The sequence below is a fragment of the Pipra filicauda genome, unplaced genomic scaffold (genome assembly GCF_003945595.2).
Source record: "Pipra filicauda isolate LSUMZ 115617 unplaced genomic scaffold, ASM394559v2 scaffold55_size4083901_pilon, whole genome shotgun sequence".
NCBI lineage: Eukaryota > Metazoa > Chordata > Aves > Passeriformes > Pipridae > Pipra > Pipra filicauda.
In genome coordinates, this window is record NW_024104709.1 from 2,290,165 (window position 1) to 2,310,536 (window position 20,372).

A 20,372-nucleotide genomic window follows, 5' to 3' on the forward strand; every position below is an offset into this window, starting at 1 on the left:
TTTTTTGTATTCAGTATGAATGTCTGGAAATTAAAAGTTAATTTTTTTGACACAGTCATAATTGTATTACTGCATTTATGCTAACTAATTAATAGCTGTAAGTATTAGAAGAGTCATTCAATATCTTAAGCACTAGTGTCATAAGTGTAGGAAGATTTTAGCGGTTAAAATAATACTGAATTTCTACTGTAAGCACAAGTCACAGCCAGCCCTTTGTTTGATCATTGCTTCTATAAGTGCAAAGCAATACCATTTTTCTAGTCTCATCTGAGGAACCTTATTCCTTCCCTGCTCTTCACTTTCCTCTCAGTATAATTTCCTAATGAAGCAAGATCTGTACCGTGTTAGAGCTCTGTAATGTGTTAGACTATTTTTGACCAGCAGGAATGTCAGTGACATGTAGAAGGAAACCCTCTCATTCAAAGTGGGGAAACATAAATAATTTAAAGTTAACATCCTATAGATGCTCAAGTCTAGTGTAATCACTGCCACAAGAGATGGGGCTTCTATACTTCCCATCCTTTCTGGTCAGCCCCAGATATTCAACTGCAGTGTTAGATTAGAAAGAGGCAAAAAGATAACTCAGGAGATGTACTTACTCCAAAGTCTGGGGGCAATGTTTTTTTGTGGGAGTTAAAAGGAGGGGGAAAAAAATTAAGGAGATTTGAGGAGATTTATGTGATAGATCTTTGGTTGCCAGACACTACAGCCTGTCCTGAAGTGTTTCTTATTATGATCCTCAGCTGTAGTACCTGCTTCCTTTCAATAGCTGCCTTGTGGTGGCCACAAACACTGAACACTGCTGTGGACTAGGAAATTAGAGCCCAGGCAGAGTCATAGGGACTTGAAGTTCTGCAACCCTAAATATCTGTGGGAAGGAAGAGACAAGATAGGAAAAAAAAAGAATTGGGCTAAAGATTAAGTTAGAATCAAGTTGGTTTTTCTTTTCTTTTTCTCTTAAACTCATTTCATCTTTAAATCACTCCTCCTGGCATGCAATAATCCTAAATAAGGGGTTAATAAGATGCAATTATTTATGATTTCATCAAATAGACAGGTCTATTTTGCCCATGTCACTAAAATGTAGATAAATGACAAATATATGTGGACACGTCCTACAAGGGCTTTAGCTACATTGCTAGAATTATTTAACTTTGAATATTTTTAAACCTATGGGCAGGGACCAGATATTTCTCTTATGAGATAAAGAAAAAAAAAAACAACCCAACAAAAAAACCCACATCAAACATACCAACAAAAAACTTGCACAATTTATACTTGCAGACACTGAAAGCAGCCAGAATGCTGCACAATTCTCATTATAATTTAGGATTTCCTTTAGTTTTAAGATGTGCCTTGAATTATAGACATCAAAACCAACAATAACAACAAAAAACCAAACCAACCAGAGAAAAATCAAGACAGAAATGACTGCTGAGTTCAGAAGGACACTTACGCCCTGTACACCTCTTCCAGTGCTCTTGTCCCACGGTCAGCAGCTCTTTAACTCCATCATCCATTGCTTTGGTGAACCTACCCACTGCATCACATTTCTGTTCTCTGTGGCATTTTAAAAAAGCAGAAACAAAAAACAGTTTAATATATGCATAATGCTAACTTTAAACACAATACTGAAATGTTTAGTAGTGCCAACTAGGTCTTAAAAACATATCGGAGAAATAAATAAATAAATAAATTCCTTCAAATCTCTGCCATTTCACTGAGTTCAGAATTCCCTCCTTAGATAGAGGCATTGTTCACTTTGTTTTTCACCCTCTGCTAGAGACAAGGTACTGGACTATCATTCCTGTTATGGTTAGACACCTTCCAATAAAAAAAACCATTTAAAATGGAATTTGGTAATTTAAATCACTTTTAATTTTTAATAGCTTTCCATGGATTACAGATATTAGAATCATACTGTGAGTGCAATATATACAACTATTTTACAGAAACACTGTTTTCCTTATTGGTCCACCTACAGTTATCCTAAGCTACTTGGTAAGTCTAGCACTTTCTTCTATTGTTGGAGGATTAGAGATCAAAATATTCTTCCATGGCAATATAAAACATAACTCCGTAGGATATGATAGTACTCTATTCCATCAACTAGGTTTACATAAATTGTTTTAGGTTTAGTATTCCGACACTGAAGTCAAAGAGACATCACACGGAGTTCCACCAAGCTTTGGAGGGCTTGATATGAAAATCTCATATTTAAACAATTTTTCAGCTCTGCCTTGATGAATATCTCTTCAAATCCATGGATATGTGTGCACACTTACTATTTGAGTTTTGTATTAGCTCAGTATCAGTTGTATACCCAGATACATAATGCCCATGCAAAAATAAACCACCTTACATTTCTACCATATCCAAGTCAGGAGCTTCTGGTTCCATTGTAGAAAAGATCAGGACTCCTACAGTTTCATCTTTTTCTGCCTTCCGCTTTCCAGTTTTCCACTCCTTAAGAAAAAAAAAAAAGAGACAAAAGAGGGTTTTAAGACCAGATTGGATAATTTACTCTTTCAGCAAGATCTATGTGTATTTAGAAGTGTGATTATTTTGAGGAGAAAGAAGCAGAGTTTTCCTGTTTATTTCCTCATTTATAACAGAGTTGGAGGTCAACCATAAAGAAACCGTTATTTACTGAAGGTTTATTTACTTTATTTATTATTTAGTGAAGATATTAAAACCTCTTTCTCAAAAAATTATAAAATAAAATATGTGTATGTGTAATAAAAAAAGGCTGTTTATATCAGACTGCAGCATAATGCTTTGACAACCCATTTCAGTGAAAAATTGTGGTTTTGAGGGAGGGGGGTTTTTTTAGATATATAGGATCAGACACAACCTAGATCTACTATGAAGTAGCTTTTGTTAGCAGAGCAGTACCACTCAGAGGATCACAGTGATTAGTAAATCCAGCAGAGACAGAGCAAGGCAACAGTCAAGAGAGTATTTATGTATTATTCTGTCCTCTGATGGAGGACACAAACTGTCCCTTAAAAGACTGGCAATAAAGCTACTTTGAAGAGCACAACTCTGTTGGAATGGTATATAGCATTTCACATGAGCAACTTTATGCCTTGTTTTGATCACTCAGCTGAGTTAGGAAATGCAGCAGTTTCCAGCCTGTCACTACTGCCCACAGGGGCAGTATGAGGCAAACAAGGCGACTACAGAGCTGAACTCTTGGTTTGAAGGGAAATTTGAGGGGGACAGCAGTGCCTCAGTCTGTGTATGAACTTTATCTCCCACCTTCTCATCTCGGAAATTGAGGAATTGCTGGAAAACTTCACTTTCTGAGACAACAGGATGGCGACACATTCTCGTCATCCAAGCTTGCAGTCTCTCCATACGCATTTTGATAAATTCTTCTTCAAAGCGCCCTGTTATATATTGAACAATAATTATTACATTCCTACTCTAGCACCCTCAATTTTTTTTCTTTAATTTAAACTGAAACAGAACCTGTAATTCATCTGGTGAGTTATTAACCATTTAATGACTCAGAACTTACAAGAAGGAAATATTGCTGACAAATCAGAACAACCTTAAATTACAGTATAGTCATTACTGACCAAGAGTCCTCCTTTTTAAGACTGCCATGAAATATAAAAAAACCCATAACATCCACCCACAATTCAAATACACTTTTGGGTAAAAAAAACCCAATAAACTTTTGGAAGGAAAAATTAGGTATTCAGATGACCAAGAGAGAAACTAGCCACAGGCTTGGAATGCAGATATTTTTCTGATACAGTCTGGTAAACTCATGGTCAATGTAAGGCTCAAACATTGGAGAAAAAGGAGCTAATTACTTTACAAGTTGTCATGTACTAGCTAACAAAGCACTGAAATTAGACTGTTCAAATCAAATCACAGATTTAAAAAAGCAGCACGTCCTATAAATATATTTCCATATAGGTAAATTGGGGAAAAAGTAAAAAAATCTCAATAAATCATATGCATAAACTGTCTATATACATGTAAGTGTGTAACTGAGTTTTTTGTAAAGATATTTTTAACATGAACTAAAAAAGTAACCACTTTTTTAAAAACCAGTAGTGCATCATCACTGTGTATTTGTAAGAACCTTTTAGTTTTAACAAAAACTATCTTCTTGAGAGAATCCTTTATAATTTTAAAAAATGCATGACATCAGACTTCTAAAGCATACAGTGAATAGGATGTATTTGAAAGGAATGAGAGAATCCTCCAGCACCCAACTCTTCTAATTTCCATAGCAGCACAGATGACAAGCCTTGAACGCATGTACTCTTTCAATATAATTCTACTGTATAGTTACTATGGCAACAGTTCTACAAGGGTGAGTTGTTTGTGGTTTGGTTTTATTTATTTATATTTATTGCAAATATGGAAACTAGCAACACTAGCAAATAAAGAACACAACTAATGAAAAATGAACTTTGGGTATGGGTCCTTTTCCTGCAAACTAGCAAAAAAAAAAAAATCATCATTATATACCCTTCGGTAATACTTTATTTCATCTTTAACCTATACAGAAATCTCCACAGCATTTGTGCAAGGAATGCAAAGCAACAGAACAGTAACATTTGGAAATTACATGCTGGTCATTCAGTATATCAGCAGCAGCAAAAATAGGACCCTAACTAAGTCAGTCTGTAAAGAGTCTTGTTTCCTCAAGACCAACAGAAAGAAATACTTCTCTAGACAATCTTCGGAAAGAAGCCTCCTAAACACAGTGAAAGATAAGCACCATTTTCCCCCAGAGTATCCCTGTAGTATTTCAGAAAAAGAGACATGCTTTTCTTTTCATTTTTAGCGTGAGGGAAGTTACTCTCTCCCACGGACTCCAGAAGACAGAAATCCACAGGCAACATTTAACTGTGATGCCAAACTCTTGAGTCTCTTAAGTTACAGTAACAACGAAATCTAGAGACCCCATCAGGTCTTCTGGTTTCCTTTTAGTCCACATGCACATGTTTAAATAAAAATACTGGTCAATTCTAAACACGAGGCTAAGGGGAAGAAGTCACTTCCTCACTTTTCAGTTTCCTCGGCATTTATCCCAGCAACTTCATCAATGCTTAGCTTTCTTCAAATACAGCAGAGCTGCTGCATTTTCAGTGATGCCCACAGCCACGTGGTTGGCAACATGCCGGCACTTGTATGTTTGTTTTTGGCTGGTTGTCTTACAGACTGTACAAAAACTCTTACCAGAAAGCATACAAGAGGAATAGGCAAAAGTAATGCAATTCCATCCTATACAGGTGTCCATTCTTTTCTTGCATTCTAGAATGTCCTTCTAGAAAGTAAGCCAGAGACTTCTGAAAATCATAGGCATTGCCATATCCTATTGCAATGACTGAACTTCTGTGCATTTAAAGGGTCCAATCCCACTTTTCTTGAAATCAGAACAAAGGACTTCCAGAAGCTTCAGAGAGTTTGGTCAAGCTGAACTGACATCAAACCAGAGCAGAATGCTATACAAATGAAAGATGCTTTCTAAATCAAGTGTGAAATCGAGCAAGAGGAGAAACACTGCAACATTTCACTTCTGAGTGAAAAAGCCAGTTTGTGTGGGGATGCTCCCTTTCTTCTGGGAGCTTTGCTTCAAAGCTCTGACAATGTAACATATGTGCAATCAAATGTAAAAGAAAAAAACCCAAACGAAATAAAACACAATGTACCCCTTCCCCTCCCTAAAAAAAAAAAAAAAGACCAAAAAAACCCACTTAAAAACATTTGTCCAGACAATCAGCAAATATGCAGCATAAATAGTTATCTCTTCTCTCCAATAATAAATATTATCTTATGTAGTAATTAGGGAGGGTTGTTTTGTTTTGCTTTTAATTACCTTTTTTTTTTAATCACTGGACTAGATAATTAAACCTGACTTCTGAAATTATTCTCTTAGTACTGATCTTTTATGATCAGTTGGCCATAACAATTCATCGTAAGTTTTGAATGATAAAAGGTTGGGGTTTTGGACACCTTCTTTAAAAGTAATGGGAAAAACAAACAGTAAGAAATAACTGAACCTTAAAAAAAGTGATCTCCTTATTTCCCATTCCATGAATTCACAACCATGAATATTACCTGTTACTTGCTTGTCTGGAAGAGAAGGAATTGGAATGGCTAATCCAAATTTAACCAGGAGCCGCTCATACAACCAGTCAAAGTGCTTGTATCTGTGGTTGACAGACCGATTAGTGTTCTGTAAGAGAAACACAGCTCTGAACTTTGACAGACATCTACAGATGGTGACATGAAACATGACCAGAAAGGTAACTACATGGAATGTAAATACAATTTATGATTTAGAGCCTTATTACAGATGAACTTGAAATGCTAGAACAAAGCACTACTCTTTGTGGAAAAAAAGTATGACAACTACCACTTACTCTTATGATGCTCTTACCAAGTCACACAAACTGTATTATTTATGTGTAAAAATGACACATATTTGCAAGACAATAGATCCTGTTTCAGATACACTTACAGTGCAGGTCAGCTGGTATTCAATGTAGCTCTTGAGACCATACATTTTAGAACCTTTTTTGGGATCTGCCACCACACAGTCAAATGTAGAGGTAGGATACACCCACATGGGGCCATAATCACCAATCTGTAAGAAACAGCAAATATTATCTTTAAATATATCATGTTGTACAAGCTGCAAACAAGGAGACAAATATCTTCTCTCTTCATTTGACAGTTGCCATTGATTTCAGTGAGAGACTGAGAGTCTGGAAATAGAGGGGTTTCTTGCAACCAGGGATGATTGACCACAGTTGAGTTTATCTTGCAAAAATATCCCAAATAGCAAAGGAGTGATGAATTCCAGGGCTATTTCAACCACATTTCACAAAACAGCAGATATCCAGAAGAGTTTGTTTTTTAGATCAGAAAACGACCTGACCATAGTACTGAAAATAATAAACATCATCATCATTATCACACTTACCTGTTTCATTATGACAGTTCTATTTCTAATTATATGTTCAGTGTCAGTTTCTTCTGACCCAAATACATATAGCAACCCTGAGTCTAAAAGTTCAGTTGGAAAAAACAAATAAAAAACCTAGACCCAAAACAAAGCACACCACCCACACAGAAAAATTACACACATGTCCCCAACTTACAATTATGGGAATTTTCTCTTTGGGTTTTGCTAGCTGCTTTGCCAACAGATACTGTTCCATTCCAGGTTTTGCAAATCCAGGAAATCTAACAATAAAATGAAGTGAAAAGTTTATTCCATATTATCTTTCATTTGACACATGCAGAATTACCAGGCATTATGGGAAAAAAAAACCCTAAGTATTTCTCAAGTATAGAAAAGAATTAACGTGAATTACTTTAACAACCAACAATTTGCCCTGAAAAAAGCAGAAAACTTCTAGCTACTGACATGCAGCTTTTTCTTTTGTGTGTGTGTCTGTAATACGGGCCCCTTCTTCCAGAGCAAAGTGCTATTTGAGCTCTGCAGGCCATCAGAGCAAACATAATAGGAAGACACAAAGTAACATCTGTCACTCCCCTGCAGCCCACTGTCTCTGAAAATACACACACACACAGATGCTCATGCACCTGAGATTTCATATTATGACAAGTAAAACCTCTGAAAGAATGATAAAACAGCAGATTTTTCAACGAGTTATCTCAAATCATTTATCCACCAATTAGAAAGAAATCTGCACAAAAAATCACTGTAATGTCCTTGAAGTCTTATAAAAAGCTTTATAAAAAGCAAATTGTAGTGCTCTTTCTAATTAGGAAGATAATTAGGCCTTGAAGTATTGCCAACCTACTGCCTGCTTGCAGAAACATGAGGAGTAAAATGGGACTTACTTCACAGACAAATAACACTCTTAAATAAGGCATTTTTTGGGTTTATAAGTAGATGCCACAACGATGCAGAGTTACTCTTGCAACATTGGACAAAAAAACCACTGATGAACAAAATTAACAAATAGTCATGAAGAGACAGTTGATATTAGTTACACACCCAAGGAACCATTATTCTAAGATTTTTCCACTCTGCTTTTATCCACTTAGAGATTACTACACAGTAGCTCTAAGAGTAACAGTAGTTTTAGAAAACAAACATTAAGTTGTAACATAAAATAATGCTAGTATAGCCCTGACAAAGCTTGATGCTACTGGAAGATTTTTATAAAATAATCAAACTTTCTATGGCTGAGGAATCAACTTGGATGATACACAGTAGAGCAGAACCTTTTCCCACTGGAAACTCAAATTGCTCAGGAACTCTGGGGCAGCATCTCTGATCAGCCTCTACTGCATGGATAAGACATCCATCACCTTTAATTTTCATTAAGAACACAAACTGTCAAAGACAGTTACATTTTAGAGATCAGTAGGTCCAGAAGTTCAGACATTGTGAAAGGGTCCTTTGCCTGTATAACACCTTGAAAAATTATACAACTTTGTCATGTACTTTCAAGCTTTCATGGATCTGTCATGTCCTCTGCTCTGATCGCTCATGGAGTATGCTGAACTACAAATCCATCTTCTTTTCTAACCCAAAACTGTAATATTTACATTGCATATTTCAAGAAGGTTGAATGTCACACATTTACACATCTTTACAAATTCCAGTCTTCTTCAATATATACACATTCCCCCTGCATTTTCAATTACTTGTTAAGTGGTAACTTCATAGCAGCTGCACGAGAATTTCCACGCTGGACCCCCCCAGCCTCTGATGCCTCAGTTTCCTTGTAACCAAGGTAAGACGGTGAAGCTGATTTTGGGTCATCCCAGTCATCATCCCAATCATCGTCATCAGCAGCTGCTGAAGTACAGGAGGGGGCAAGGGGATAGGGAAAAGGAGAAAGTTAAATAATTTCTCTTCATAAGAAGAACCAGGTACTTCAGCACTCAAATAAATAATCAACGAGGTAAATACATTAAGATCTAGTTCAGCCTTCTGTTTTATGATTCCTCCTCAATTACCACTGTCCTCACCAAATACAACCTGCAAAGCAGTACACTAGAAATCCATTGAGGGAGAGCAAAAGGAAAAAGAAAATAAGAAAGAAAAGATGATGGTTTAAGATTAATTCAATGGGTTCCATACTCACAGAATCCAGGTTAGCATTCCCCAGTTATGGGTTCACCTCTTAATTTAGGCTTTTACTACAAAAAGTAGAGAAGCCTTCTGAAAGGTTAGTTACTTATTTAAATTAAGTATTTAAGAGACTACTTCTTCACAAGCCTGAGGGCAAATATTCAAGGATGTTTAAAAGTTCCAGTTATGCAAGATGAACTACATGCCTGAGAATAGATCATGTACGCACAAGACTTTGGTTTGCCAGATTTCCATACAAGTTTCATGTGTCTGTTTTGATCTGATTTAAAAAAAATGTATTTCATCTCCAAAAATACTATTATTTTAGTGTCCAGATTACCCATATGGCAATGTGCTACTAGGAAACTGGTTTCGTTGTTTTTTTAATAAAGCATGTTCTGTAGTTATCTGAAAGATTAAATAATTCTTACCTCTACTGTCCACCTACTCTAATTTATTAAAAAAATAAGAGCATTATTAGCACACCTGGTCCTTGATAAGCTTGTGGATGACCAAATCCTGCTGCTGCCTCCCAGTTATTTGAAGCACTGTTTCTCTGGCCAGCTGCACTTTCAGGTTTCGTCGCCCAGCTGTCAATAGCATTTCCATTATCCCAGTTCCCAGACTTCCCAACATTCCAGCTGGACCAAGGATCATTGGCAATGCTTGCCTACATCATATAAAGACAAAAGTAAAGAAGCAATTGCTGAAGAAATGAGCAAAAACCGTGTACTTTCCTCTTGAAGTCTTTGATCTCCTGCTAATAGGCTATGAGTTTGCATTTAGCACTTCACTTGTTGATTTAGGAGCAGCTGTCAAATCTTATGTTTCCAGCTACACAACTTTTACATGCAGCAAGCACCTGGAAAAACTGACCAGCTTTCCATCAATGTAACACCAATACATACTAATAAGAGTGTTTCTCCTCAGGGAAATTACCCTGTCTTTTGCAACAGTGTTAGGAAGCAATCTCACATGGTAATTATTTTACTCTGACACCATAAGTATGGTGCATGTGAACTATTAATTACCTAAAGCCATGGACTAATTAGAACATTTAAAACAGGAACTCGGAAGTCAAGGATTAGGTTTTTGCAAATACTTATTTTATCAAACTCAGATTAGTTGCTTTTACTAAAAGCAAATCAAAAACTGCCCACCCACATCATTACTATTGATATGACAATTAGGGAGTTAAGGCCAGCAATGTGCTGAGCTACCCTGTCAGAGCTTAACTCATTCACAGTGAAGATGAGAGAATGAAACAAGCATCTGCCAGGGAACAATCTGGCATCTCCCTGGAGACCTACTCTCTCAGCATAAGCTTGTGGTGAAGGTAATCACATATACCCTTCTGCTGATGCTGTTGTGGAGGTGGAAACCTCAGTGAAACAGTGTAGAGCACACATGCTTCTAACTACTGCATCAATTTGTCAAGTTCATCTGCCAGTTAATCCTGCTCAGCTCCTTGATTTTAACACTACACTTTGAAAAAACATTGACTAGTTAAGTGCAGTCTGCTTCAGACACTTAGTACAGAGACTTGCTGGCAGAAAGAAAAGATTGCACACATATCAAAACCCACATACCCAAAATGTAAGAGGAAGAAAGAGGAGAAGGGGAAAGAAGGCAAACAAAGCCAAGAAGGCTTGTCTTGTTCAGCAGAGAGAAACTGGGTTTTGTAAAAGGAAGACTCAAATCCTAAAGAAGTTAGTGCATTATTTTTATCATGAAGCAGCATATCAAAGAAGAGATGCCTAATATAAATTAATTGCCACTAGACTATAACATTTACATGTATCTCAGAACATTTGCGGGAACAGAAAATTTAATAGAACTCCCACTAAAAGCCAAATTATTATCTGCAAAAATATTGGATAACTTTTTCCTACATAAAAAAGGTACAGCTACTGCACATCCCATTTTTCTCCACTAAACATTCTCTCCTCTCATTTCAGCTTTGATATACTACTTAGGAATAAGAACTCTCACTTCAGTTTTTCAGATTTCACAGACACTATCTAACCTTAAAGACTTGAAAATGATGCTGGTATCATATAACACCTGTCCTTCAGGTTCACAATCCCCAGGATCTAGAAATTAAGACCAAGCCCCTGGGGAAAAAAATCACCATTCAGAAGACTCATAAGAGACAGTGGGTCTCTAGGAACTGATGGAGAGAGACAGATTATGTGGACAGCTTCTATATTGACAGTTTGGGGACTTTTTTTTTTTTTTAAGGATGAAACTGATGCAAGAACACTACCCTGTAGTGGAGCAATATCATTGAGGTCTACCTAATTCTTGGATAGCTGATACCCAGTGCTACTCTCAGCAAATTACAAAGAAGTTGCTGGTAGCTTATACCAGTCTGCTCTCTTCCTGTGATGTTCACCTGACATGAGTTTATGTAAAGTGAAATAACCATACATGGCATTAGTTAGAGTTCACTATCTTTGCTAAATCAAAACACATACACTGGGGCCCAACCACACGGAAAAGCATGCTTGCTTCTAACATAACTTAGAGTACCTAGAAAAGAATAGTTTGCATAATAATAATTTGCCTATACTTCCACAATATATGGTGTGCTGATTACCAGCAAATCAAAGCCCAGAAGTGGGATGATTGCCAGAAGACTGAGTAAAGTTTTCCTCTTCTCTGTAGTAGTTCATGTGAAATCTGGTACATGAGTAGGCAGCAAAGAAACCTTAAAATCCGCTGCGAAACAAGGGGGAGGCAATAATATTAACACTGGGTACACTACTAAAGAATGACTGTCAAGAGCAATCATCAAACTTGCAGATAGTTGCTGATATACAGTAGATTCTGTACAGCAACGGGAATTGTATTACTTAAATTGCACTCTCAGATGTCTTATCTCTGTGTACCTATATGGAAGAACTATTCAAATCAGAAAATTTTACTTCTGAGGTGTCCAAGAAAGCTCTGGGATAAGCTCTTGCCCTTAGGTGTATTGCCCACAAGGTATAAAAGGGGTGGAATAGGCTACTCTCCCTCAGTTCCTTTCAGCCAAAGGGTCTACATCTCTTTCTGAGGCACTGGGGAAGAGGGCAAGAGGTGGGTTAGGAATCTATATACACAGACAACAATTTTCAAAGAGCAGGACTCCTTTCAACTTTCTTGAGATGTTTGCCTACACACTGTGGACACTCCTAACTGGTAGTCAACAATCAGTAAACATGGAGAAGGGTTCAGGAATCAGGCTTGTCATCCTCAAGGTTCTAGGGCATCATGGAGGACCAAATAAAGACACATCAATTATTAAAAGGGTAATCTCAGCTCCAGTCAGCAGTTCTGTGGATTTCAGCAGCTGACAAATGCTATACAAGAAGCCACTGGCATGGCCTGGCTCTGGTTGAATACCCTAATTAAACCAGCAAGTATTTTGCAAGTGATTAAATTACATGTTCTTACACCTTTAGTTTTCCATAACTGAAATCAACAACCCTCTGACCTCTTCTTAGTCATCACAAAAAATGTGAACAGTCCTTGCAAGAAACTGATATTTAGTCAATATTATTTGATACAACACACCTAATATCCAAGTATGCAAGCAATCTCAAATGCAAGCACACAAAAAAAATGCCATACCACACAACTAAGAAACTAATCAGCCTTCAAATTAAGCATTGCATCTCTTCGCTCCCAAAGGTAACATGAAACAAGTACATTGAGATCAAATTCAAGGACGAACCCCTAAAAGGCAGTTGATTTTCCTTTTTGGAGGTACTATGGACTTGCTCTCTTCTACTGTTCTAGGAGAAAAAACAAGACAGAAAGACTATACGGGGAACGGACAACAGAGGGAACCATTACTGAATATTTTAAGAGTCTTCCACTAAGGGCAGATTCAAAACCACTACAGAAGCAGATCGTTACTGGCAGGGGGCTAGGAGATGGGAAGAGAAATCTATATCTAATAATAGTTGAATGAGAAAAAATTCCATCAAACAGAAAAATACTCAGCTTGGGAGTGGAATATCAGTATCTTTACAAAATAAATCATTAATTAAATTGGAACAGTGGCATATTTGCTACTTTCCAGAGAATCCAAAGCTATAGACAGTAAAACTAAGGTAAAGCACTGAGGTGTCCCTCTGCCCTGGCTAAAAATCTTTATTTGATCTCATAGCCAACTAAGTTGTTCCTGGCAGACTCCTTCCTCATATTAATGCATGCTCCTGAGAGACAAATCATCCATTCTACCCCTGAGGGACAAAAGCCAAAACAAAAACAATGCTCAGATGCTAAAACTAATTTAAGTAACTAAAAATACCTAGGTAACTGTGCCATCCAAAATAATGACCTCCAACTGTAAGAAATATACCTTGAAATCTACTCTGAGAGACAGAAGCCATGCTGAAGCAGTGAATAGAGAAAGTAAGTCTGATCAGATCAAGAGAAGTTCAGGACAGTCAAAGCTGCAATGTGAAGTGTTATGCTCTTGAAGGAGGATTTAAAAGAGACAGACAGTACAGAGCAGTGGCAGAAAACACAAAAAAAGTCATGGTGGCTCAGCCAAATAGCTCACAGGAATGAACATACTTCTCCAGTTTTATAGCTGCCTTAGTTACCTGCATGGAAACAAAGCCTTAGGCATACTCAGACATTACACTAAACTTCAGTTCTTTGGCTAACAATCTCTGACAGATACATTAAAAAAAAAAGTAAGTGAATTCATAGATAGTCACCCTAAAAATCAAGTGTTTTGCTCCAGGAAGAAAGACAGAGGGCTGAAAGCCTATATTAGCAGATAAGTGAAGTAGCTGCCATACCCATGATATTTTATGGCTAAGCTTTCTTAAAGGTAAATCATAACCTTAGCATTGTGGTGCAGGACATTTTTTTCAATTCTGAAGGAAGGTCCTCTTTCCTATAGTACAACTTAAAAACTTACGCATCCTTAAAGAAATGCTCTAGGAAAAGCAAAAATGGAGATGGGCTAGATTTTAGAGGATAATCAACCTTAAAGAATCATACTAGAATGTTCCTGTGGATAAATACATGAAAGTACCACAGGAGAGGACCTCCAGAAGCAGCTGACAAGGAGGCAGTAGCAATGCTGTCCTAGGAATCTATTTGTTCCTCAGCCACTCCTGTCACCCTATCAACTCCTGATTCAGCTCAAAAAAAAATCCATATTTGAAGTACAAAATGTTCTTTTAGAAAAATACCTAATTTAGACTTGAGAAAATAATACTTAGTGATGGGACAAGGGGAGGCAAAACACATTGTCACCCTCACTGGTTAAAGGAAATGCCTTTTTTTTTTTAAAGTCTGCTTAGTTTCAAATTTCAGACACTAAAAATCCTATACACATTTATTCAATGGAGCTCCCTCAAGCTTATTTTTTTGTTACTCTAAATGGCAATCAAATCACTTCTTTATATCCTTGTCTTCTCTTGAGCTGATTTCAATCCCTAATGGCTCCTTCTTGAAACACAGATGAGAAATTTCAGACAGTTTTTCAAGTACCAATCACAGCAATGCCAGAAAGAGAAGAAAGGCTCCCTGTTTCTCTCTGATGTTCTCTAGACATCCCAGGATCAGGCTACAAAAATTAAATAAGGCTTTATCCTTCCTTTTTTGGGAAAAAGCACTCCCTATTTCTGTTTGGAAACAGAGGACAGGGGTTACCCTTGTTGCCTTCTTTTTGGAGGAGGAGAAGTTGGAGAGTATTATTGGCTAAGGTTTTGTAGCTCACCACTTTCAATTGCAAATGCCCATGATTCCACTTTAAAATAAGTGCTCAGTGAACAATAAAAATTAAAATCAGGAAGGAAACTATATACTGCAGTAAGCCCCCTGCTGAGCTGAAGGGGATTGTGCAACACATGCGTGCCATCTGCCACTGTGAGTGTGCAAGCAAGCAGAAATGCTCAGAGGGCTGACAAGATTGTCAGCATTATCAAGTTAAAACATTCTTTATATAGTCAGTGACAAACTGCTAGATCACAAGTTATGATCTCATGAAATAAGAAGTCAAACGAAAAAAACAAGGGTAATGCAGGGTCCTGGGGAAGAATAACTGGATACCAGTACAGGCTGGGGGTTGACCTGCTGGAAAGCAGCTCTGTGGAGAGGGACCTGGGGGTCCTCTTGGTGGACAACAAGTTGTCTCAGTTACGAGGAAAGGTTGAGGGAGCTGGGCCTGTTCAGCCCTGAGAAGAGACAATGGAGAGGGGACCTCATCAATGCCTGTAAGTATCTGAAAGGAGGAATGTCAGGAGGATGGAGCCAGGCTCTTCTCAGTGATGCCAAGCAATAGGACAAGAGGCAACGGGCAGGAACTGATGCACAAGAAGTTGCATCTAAGCATGTAAAAGAAATTCGTTACTGCTCAGGTGACTGAGCACAGGAACAGGTTGCCCCGAGAGGCTGCGGAGTCTCTCTCACTGGAGGTATTCAAGAACCATCTAGATACAATCCTGTGCCATGTGCTCTAGGATGACCCTGCTTGAGCAAGGAGGTTGGACCAGATGACCCACTGTGGTCCCTTCCAAACTGCCCCATTCTGTGATTCTGTGAATCATACAAGAAAAAAAAGCATGCCAACACTCTAATATGTGGAAAACTATTTCAATAATCAGATTTTGCCTCAGGGTATGGTGCAGTTGAAGATGGGGAGTGATCACAGTACTACAGCAGTTTAACAGCTTTCTGCCTGAGCCTTTGCATTTCACTGGGTCATCCACAAAAAAGCTCAAGACAATTCTATAATTGGAATTGGTACAATCACTGTCACGTGTTGGATGGTTATTTTTAAATATGTGAATGTGATTCATTTCAAAGCAAGCAAGCCACTATTTGCAATACTGTAGAGAAGCCATTGCCTTGTACTTAAACAAGAATTGGTCACAAATTCCTGTTACAGGTCTGAATGCAATATTGTGATTGAGATGAGGGAGGGGGAAAAATTGCTTTCAAATTACACATTTCAATAGAGGATGTTACACTGTCATTATCTGTAACAGGAACTAGAAGCTACGATTGTAATTGTAACTCTCATAGTTAACCTACCCACATATTTTTAAAGATAATTTAACATACTGGTTTAACAAGATAAACTGGACTAAACCAAATACAAGTGAGTTACATTTCCCATGGCGATACTTCTACTTTACTACACACACAGAATCGTCAGAGAACGGAAATGCTGTTAAAGGAATGCAATAACATACATTTCAAAATTTGCACGAAACGAGAACAGTGCACTCTTAATAGCAGTGCTATGTCTATTTTCTTCAATCTTAGCATTTATTGCTACTCATAGCAGTTCCAGGAAGGGGAGGGGTGTTACAGTATGCAAATTTAACAATGTCAATTTGCCTTTTCAGCACTAAGTTGCAAAAAATGTAAAAATTACGAGGTAAAATTATGGGAATAGCTTCCTTAGTGTTCTCCTTATGCATGTTCAACAACTTGGGTCTACACACCAGGTAACTTCAGTTGCCTCAACTCCACATCAAATTATGTGCTTCCACTACTATTTATTCATCCTGTCTGTACATAAGTCCCACAGTTTTCTGAAGGAAAAGGGTTTTCTACACATAGGAGTGCACTTATCTTATTTTTCTTCCAAGAGAGAAACTATTCCCAGTGATTTCACACTTACAACTGGATAAAACAAAACAAACATGAGAGGTTTCTGTTAGTTGCTTCCTGTATCTACTGATGGGGCCTTATTGCTCTGCCCACAACATAACTAAGAACACAAAACGTGGATTCTCTAAGGTCAACAGCAATTAACTGAAAAATCTGCAATTCACAAAACCATGAGCTCTCAGGATACTTATTTTATCCTGAACTAAGAAGAGCTGTACAGCCATCTTCATACAGAAACAAACCTGGTGGTGATTAGAGAATCAGTATCAAGAAAAGGGAACAAACTCCTCTAGAAACGCAACTTAGAGTTAGCTACATGAACTATTTTTGTATCTTAAAATATAGGGAAGCCACATCTACAGCTCTTACGTCAGCATAGCTGATGATCCACTTCCACCCTGAAACAGAGAGGCAGTACTCCAATCTATTTTCATGTATAAGTTTTTAATACTAGCTTTCTATTCTGCAGAGAGGGGGGAAAAAAAGGAAAAAAAAAGGCTAGACTGAGCCCTAGAGGGAAGGGAGGAGAAACTATACAAACTAAAATATACAATATATTAAAATTTATAGTATTTCTATCCTATGTTCAAACCTGTATGTTACATATATTGTAAACAGTCAAACTACATTATGGCTAATTCTACATACAGTCTGCTTACAGACCACTAATGAGATTACTGTACAGACAGCATTTTAACTTCTTAATAAGAAGAACTAGCTTGGGCCAATATGACTGTAGCAAAATCTAAATAATTCAGATAAACACTACTGTTAAAACAGAAAGCTGATACTTGTTCACAACTTTTAAAGCATTTTGAGTTAGATAAATTAAAAACCACCACAAGTTGTGGTACAGAATGGGGAGAGAGATAATTGCTGTTAAAACAGCAGCTTCTGAACTTGCAACATGAGCAAAATAAATGCAAGTACATCTATGACTTGAGAAGATGTACCAGTCTTGACCACAACAAAAAAACCCCAAACCAACGCAGTTGGAGGAGACAATTCAGAATGAATTTTACATAAATGATTGTATTTCCATACATAGTAAAATTATGAAGTATTCAAATGCCACCAAGCTAATAACCTCTTGGTCAACTGCAATGAGAAGCACTATGCAAAAGTGTGGATATCCATTATTGCTACTGCCCCTGGAAGAAACTTGGCATCAAAGAAATACTACAAGAGAAAGAACCTCCATTCATTTTTTGTCAAAAACGACAACTTTTGTACTCAGTGTATTTTTCAGATTCATTTGGTTTAACTTGACAAAATTTATATTTATTTCAGTGCCATTATTGCCAGTATTATTCCAATACCAGAAAAGTTTACAGGTAAATTACTTTACTATTTATATGCAATTCTAAAAAACAGAAAAAACATAGTGCTGATATATACTTACTCACTGGCTGTTCCAGATGACAATCTAAAATTAGCACCCTGCATTGCCGCTCAGAGGAACAGTGGATTGACAGAGAGGAAAGATTTCTCATTCCCTCTACTTGAGGGCTACCAGGTCAAAACAAGACAAGACCCACACAAAAGCCTAGGAACAGCCTCCATCTTTGGCAACTGAGGCTTCCTTAACTTGTATTTTCTTTAATCATTTCTAAAGACTTTTGGACAATAAACTACAAATGTTATGGGCAGATGCAACATTAAATTCTCCTATCTGCTTATCTCCTGCTGACTGTAAAAATAGTCACCTTGAGTAAATTTTTTTCCTCATTTTGTGTTTGATTAGCTTCATTGCTTCCTCTGATTGCTTTCCTGTCCCAAGAATCTTTTACAGATATCTCTCTTCAAAAGAGCAGCTGCAAGCTTTACCAAAGCAGCCATTGCTGGGACACCACTGATGCAAGAAATGAGCTGGAGAGAGTGAACTGCCAAGGGTCAGGTAGAATTCTTCTCCTTAGAATGTATCTCTGTGCCCCTTTTCTACTGCCACTTTACATCTGTGGCAAACCCAGGTAAGGTACACTACTAAAGTGTTGCTCTGGTTATTAATGCTTTATCAGTGAAGAAAAGGAAGGAAAAGCAACTGCTTTTCATTATTGCTTATTAATTACTTTTCAGGAGATTATTTACTGAACAACGACAAAAAACCTTCTTAGGAAAAGATAGTCAGGGAGTAGGGCAGTGTTTGAGTCAATGATATTTTCTTAACATCAAAAAGTTACAGCTTCCAGAGCAGGAAATCAAAAGCCTCTTGTTTGCCTGGAAAGCAAAAAGGAATGGGGGACGAAGGAGGAAGAGATAGTCAAGTGATGGTATTTGTCTTCCCAAGTAACACTTAAGCATGATGGAACCCTGCTTTCCTGGTGATGGCTGAACACCTGCCTGCCCATGGGAAGTAGTGAATGAATTTCTTATTTTGCTTTGTTTGTGTGCACAGTTTTTGCTTTACCTATTAAGCTGCCATTATCTCAATCCATGAGTTTCCACATTTTTATCCTTCTCCCCCATCCCGTTGAGGGGGGAATAAGCAAGCTGCTGAGGGGGTTGAAATGACTACCAGGGTTAAAACACACCACTGTGGCTTAACTGGTCTCTTAAAAATAGAAAATTAATAAACACCACACTCACATTTCAAATCAGCCAGATCTGTTATTTTTAATAAAGCTTGGTACTAAAAGACTACACAACAACCTGTGGGTTTTCTTTACTTATTGTTAGAAGAATGGAAGGAATTCTAAGAATTAAAACATTTGGCTTACTGAAATTGGGGAGTTGGGGCACTGTGTAACTATGTCTGTGTTAGAGTGACTTAATGTTTACAGAAGGGAATTTCTTCAATGCAGTAGTAGTAAGAAAAATCCTAAACCATCCTATTTATTTAGAATAGCTTTTATAAAGATTTCTTGGAATAAGCTTTCAACCCCTGATGTTATTATAAAATATAAGATACCATAAAAAATATATCAGCATTTAGGAATACTCTATTTCTTACATAGTCTACCAGACTAATCGATTTGCGAACATTTTAGTTTCCACTACTGTGCCACCTCCAGCATCAATTCCCTTTACATTGACACATAATTTGTCAGGTTTTTTTCACTCTCCATAGCCTGAACGAGAATTTCATTTAACATTAAAAGCTTTGTATATTGACCTAGTCAGTTATTAAAGCACTTGAAAAGGCTATGGCAATTGCTTACAACTGAGCATCTGAACACAAAACAATCCCAAGTGTCTCAGCGAACTCTTGTTACACAATATAAATGTTATCATAACCAAATGCAGCGCAATACGTCTAGGAAGAAGGGTCATACCAACAAAGTAGAAGATTGTATTCTCACTAGCAGTGGCACTAAAAGAGATGCCAGTATGCAGGGGATGAGGAACTCAGTATAATCTGCTGACACAGTATTACAGGAACCAATGCAATCTTTATATGTCAGGTGTTTCCACACCTGCATAGCAATGTCACATCTGTTTGACACCATGCGAAGTACACAGGAGCAATGCACCTGTTTTACAGACAAGTCACAAGATCAAAGTGACTGCAGAAGAAAGGTTGCTTTTTTCCTAAGAGACGGAAAAAAGTGTCTTACATGAGACAGACAGGATAAACAGAATTTCTTCATTAAGAAGACAATTAGCCATAGAATTTTTGCAAGGAAAAAATACCTTGCACTAGAGAGCTCTCTGACCTGGG

At 37.4% G+C, this 20,372-nt stretch overlaps 1 protein-coding gene across 3 annotated transcripts in view; it reads right to left on the minus strand.

Moving 5' to 3' along the window:
* SNX9 (sorting nexin 9) overlaps positions 1 to 20,372 on the minus strand; it is a 60,046-nt gene that overhangs the window by 14,583 nt on the left and 25,091 nt on the right. For 2 of the 3 annotated variants that reach the window (XM_039387389.1, XM_039387391.1), the window contains exons 5-12: positions 9,572 to 9,755; positions 8,656 to 8,809; positions 7,134 to 7,218; positions 6,491 to 6,616; positions 6,088 to 6,205; positions 3,262 to 3,392; positions 2,363 to 2,466; positions 1,457 to 1,560 (exon numbers count right to left, since the gene is read on the minus strand). In XM_039387389.1, coding sequence (XP_039243323.1) covers positions 1,457 to 1,560; positions 2,363 to 2,466; positions 3,262 to 3,392; positions 6,088 to 6,205; positions 6,491 to 6,616; positions 7,134 to 7,218; positions 8,656 to 8,809; positions 9,572 to 9,755 — 1,006 coding nt within the window. The remainder of the gene's footprint in view (positions 1 to 1,456; positions 1,561 to 2,362; positions 2,467 to 3,261; positions 3,393 to 6,087; positions 6,206 to 6,490; positions 6,617 to 7,133; positions 7,219 to 8,655; positions 8,810 to 9,571; positions 9,756 to 20,372) is intronic. The other variant, XM_039387390.1, reaches the window with a different exon arrangement.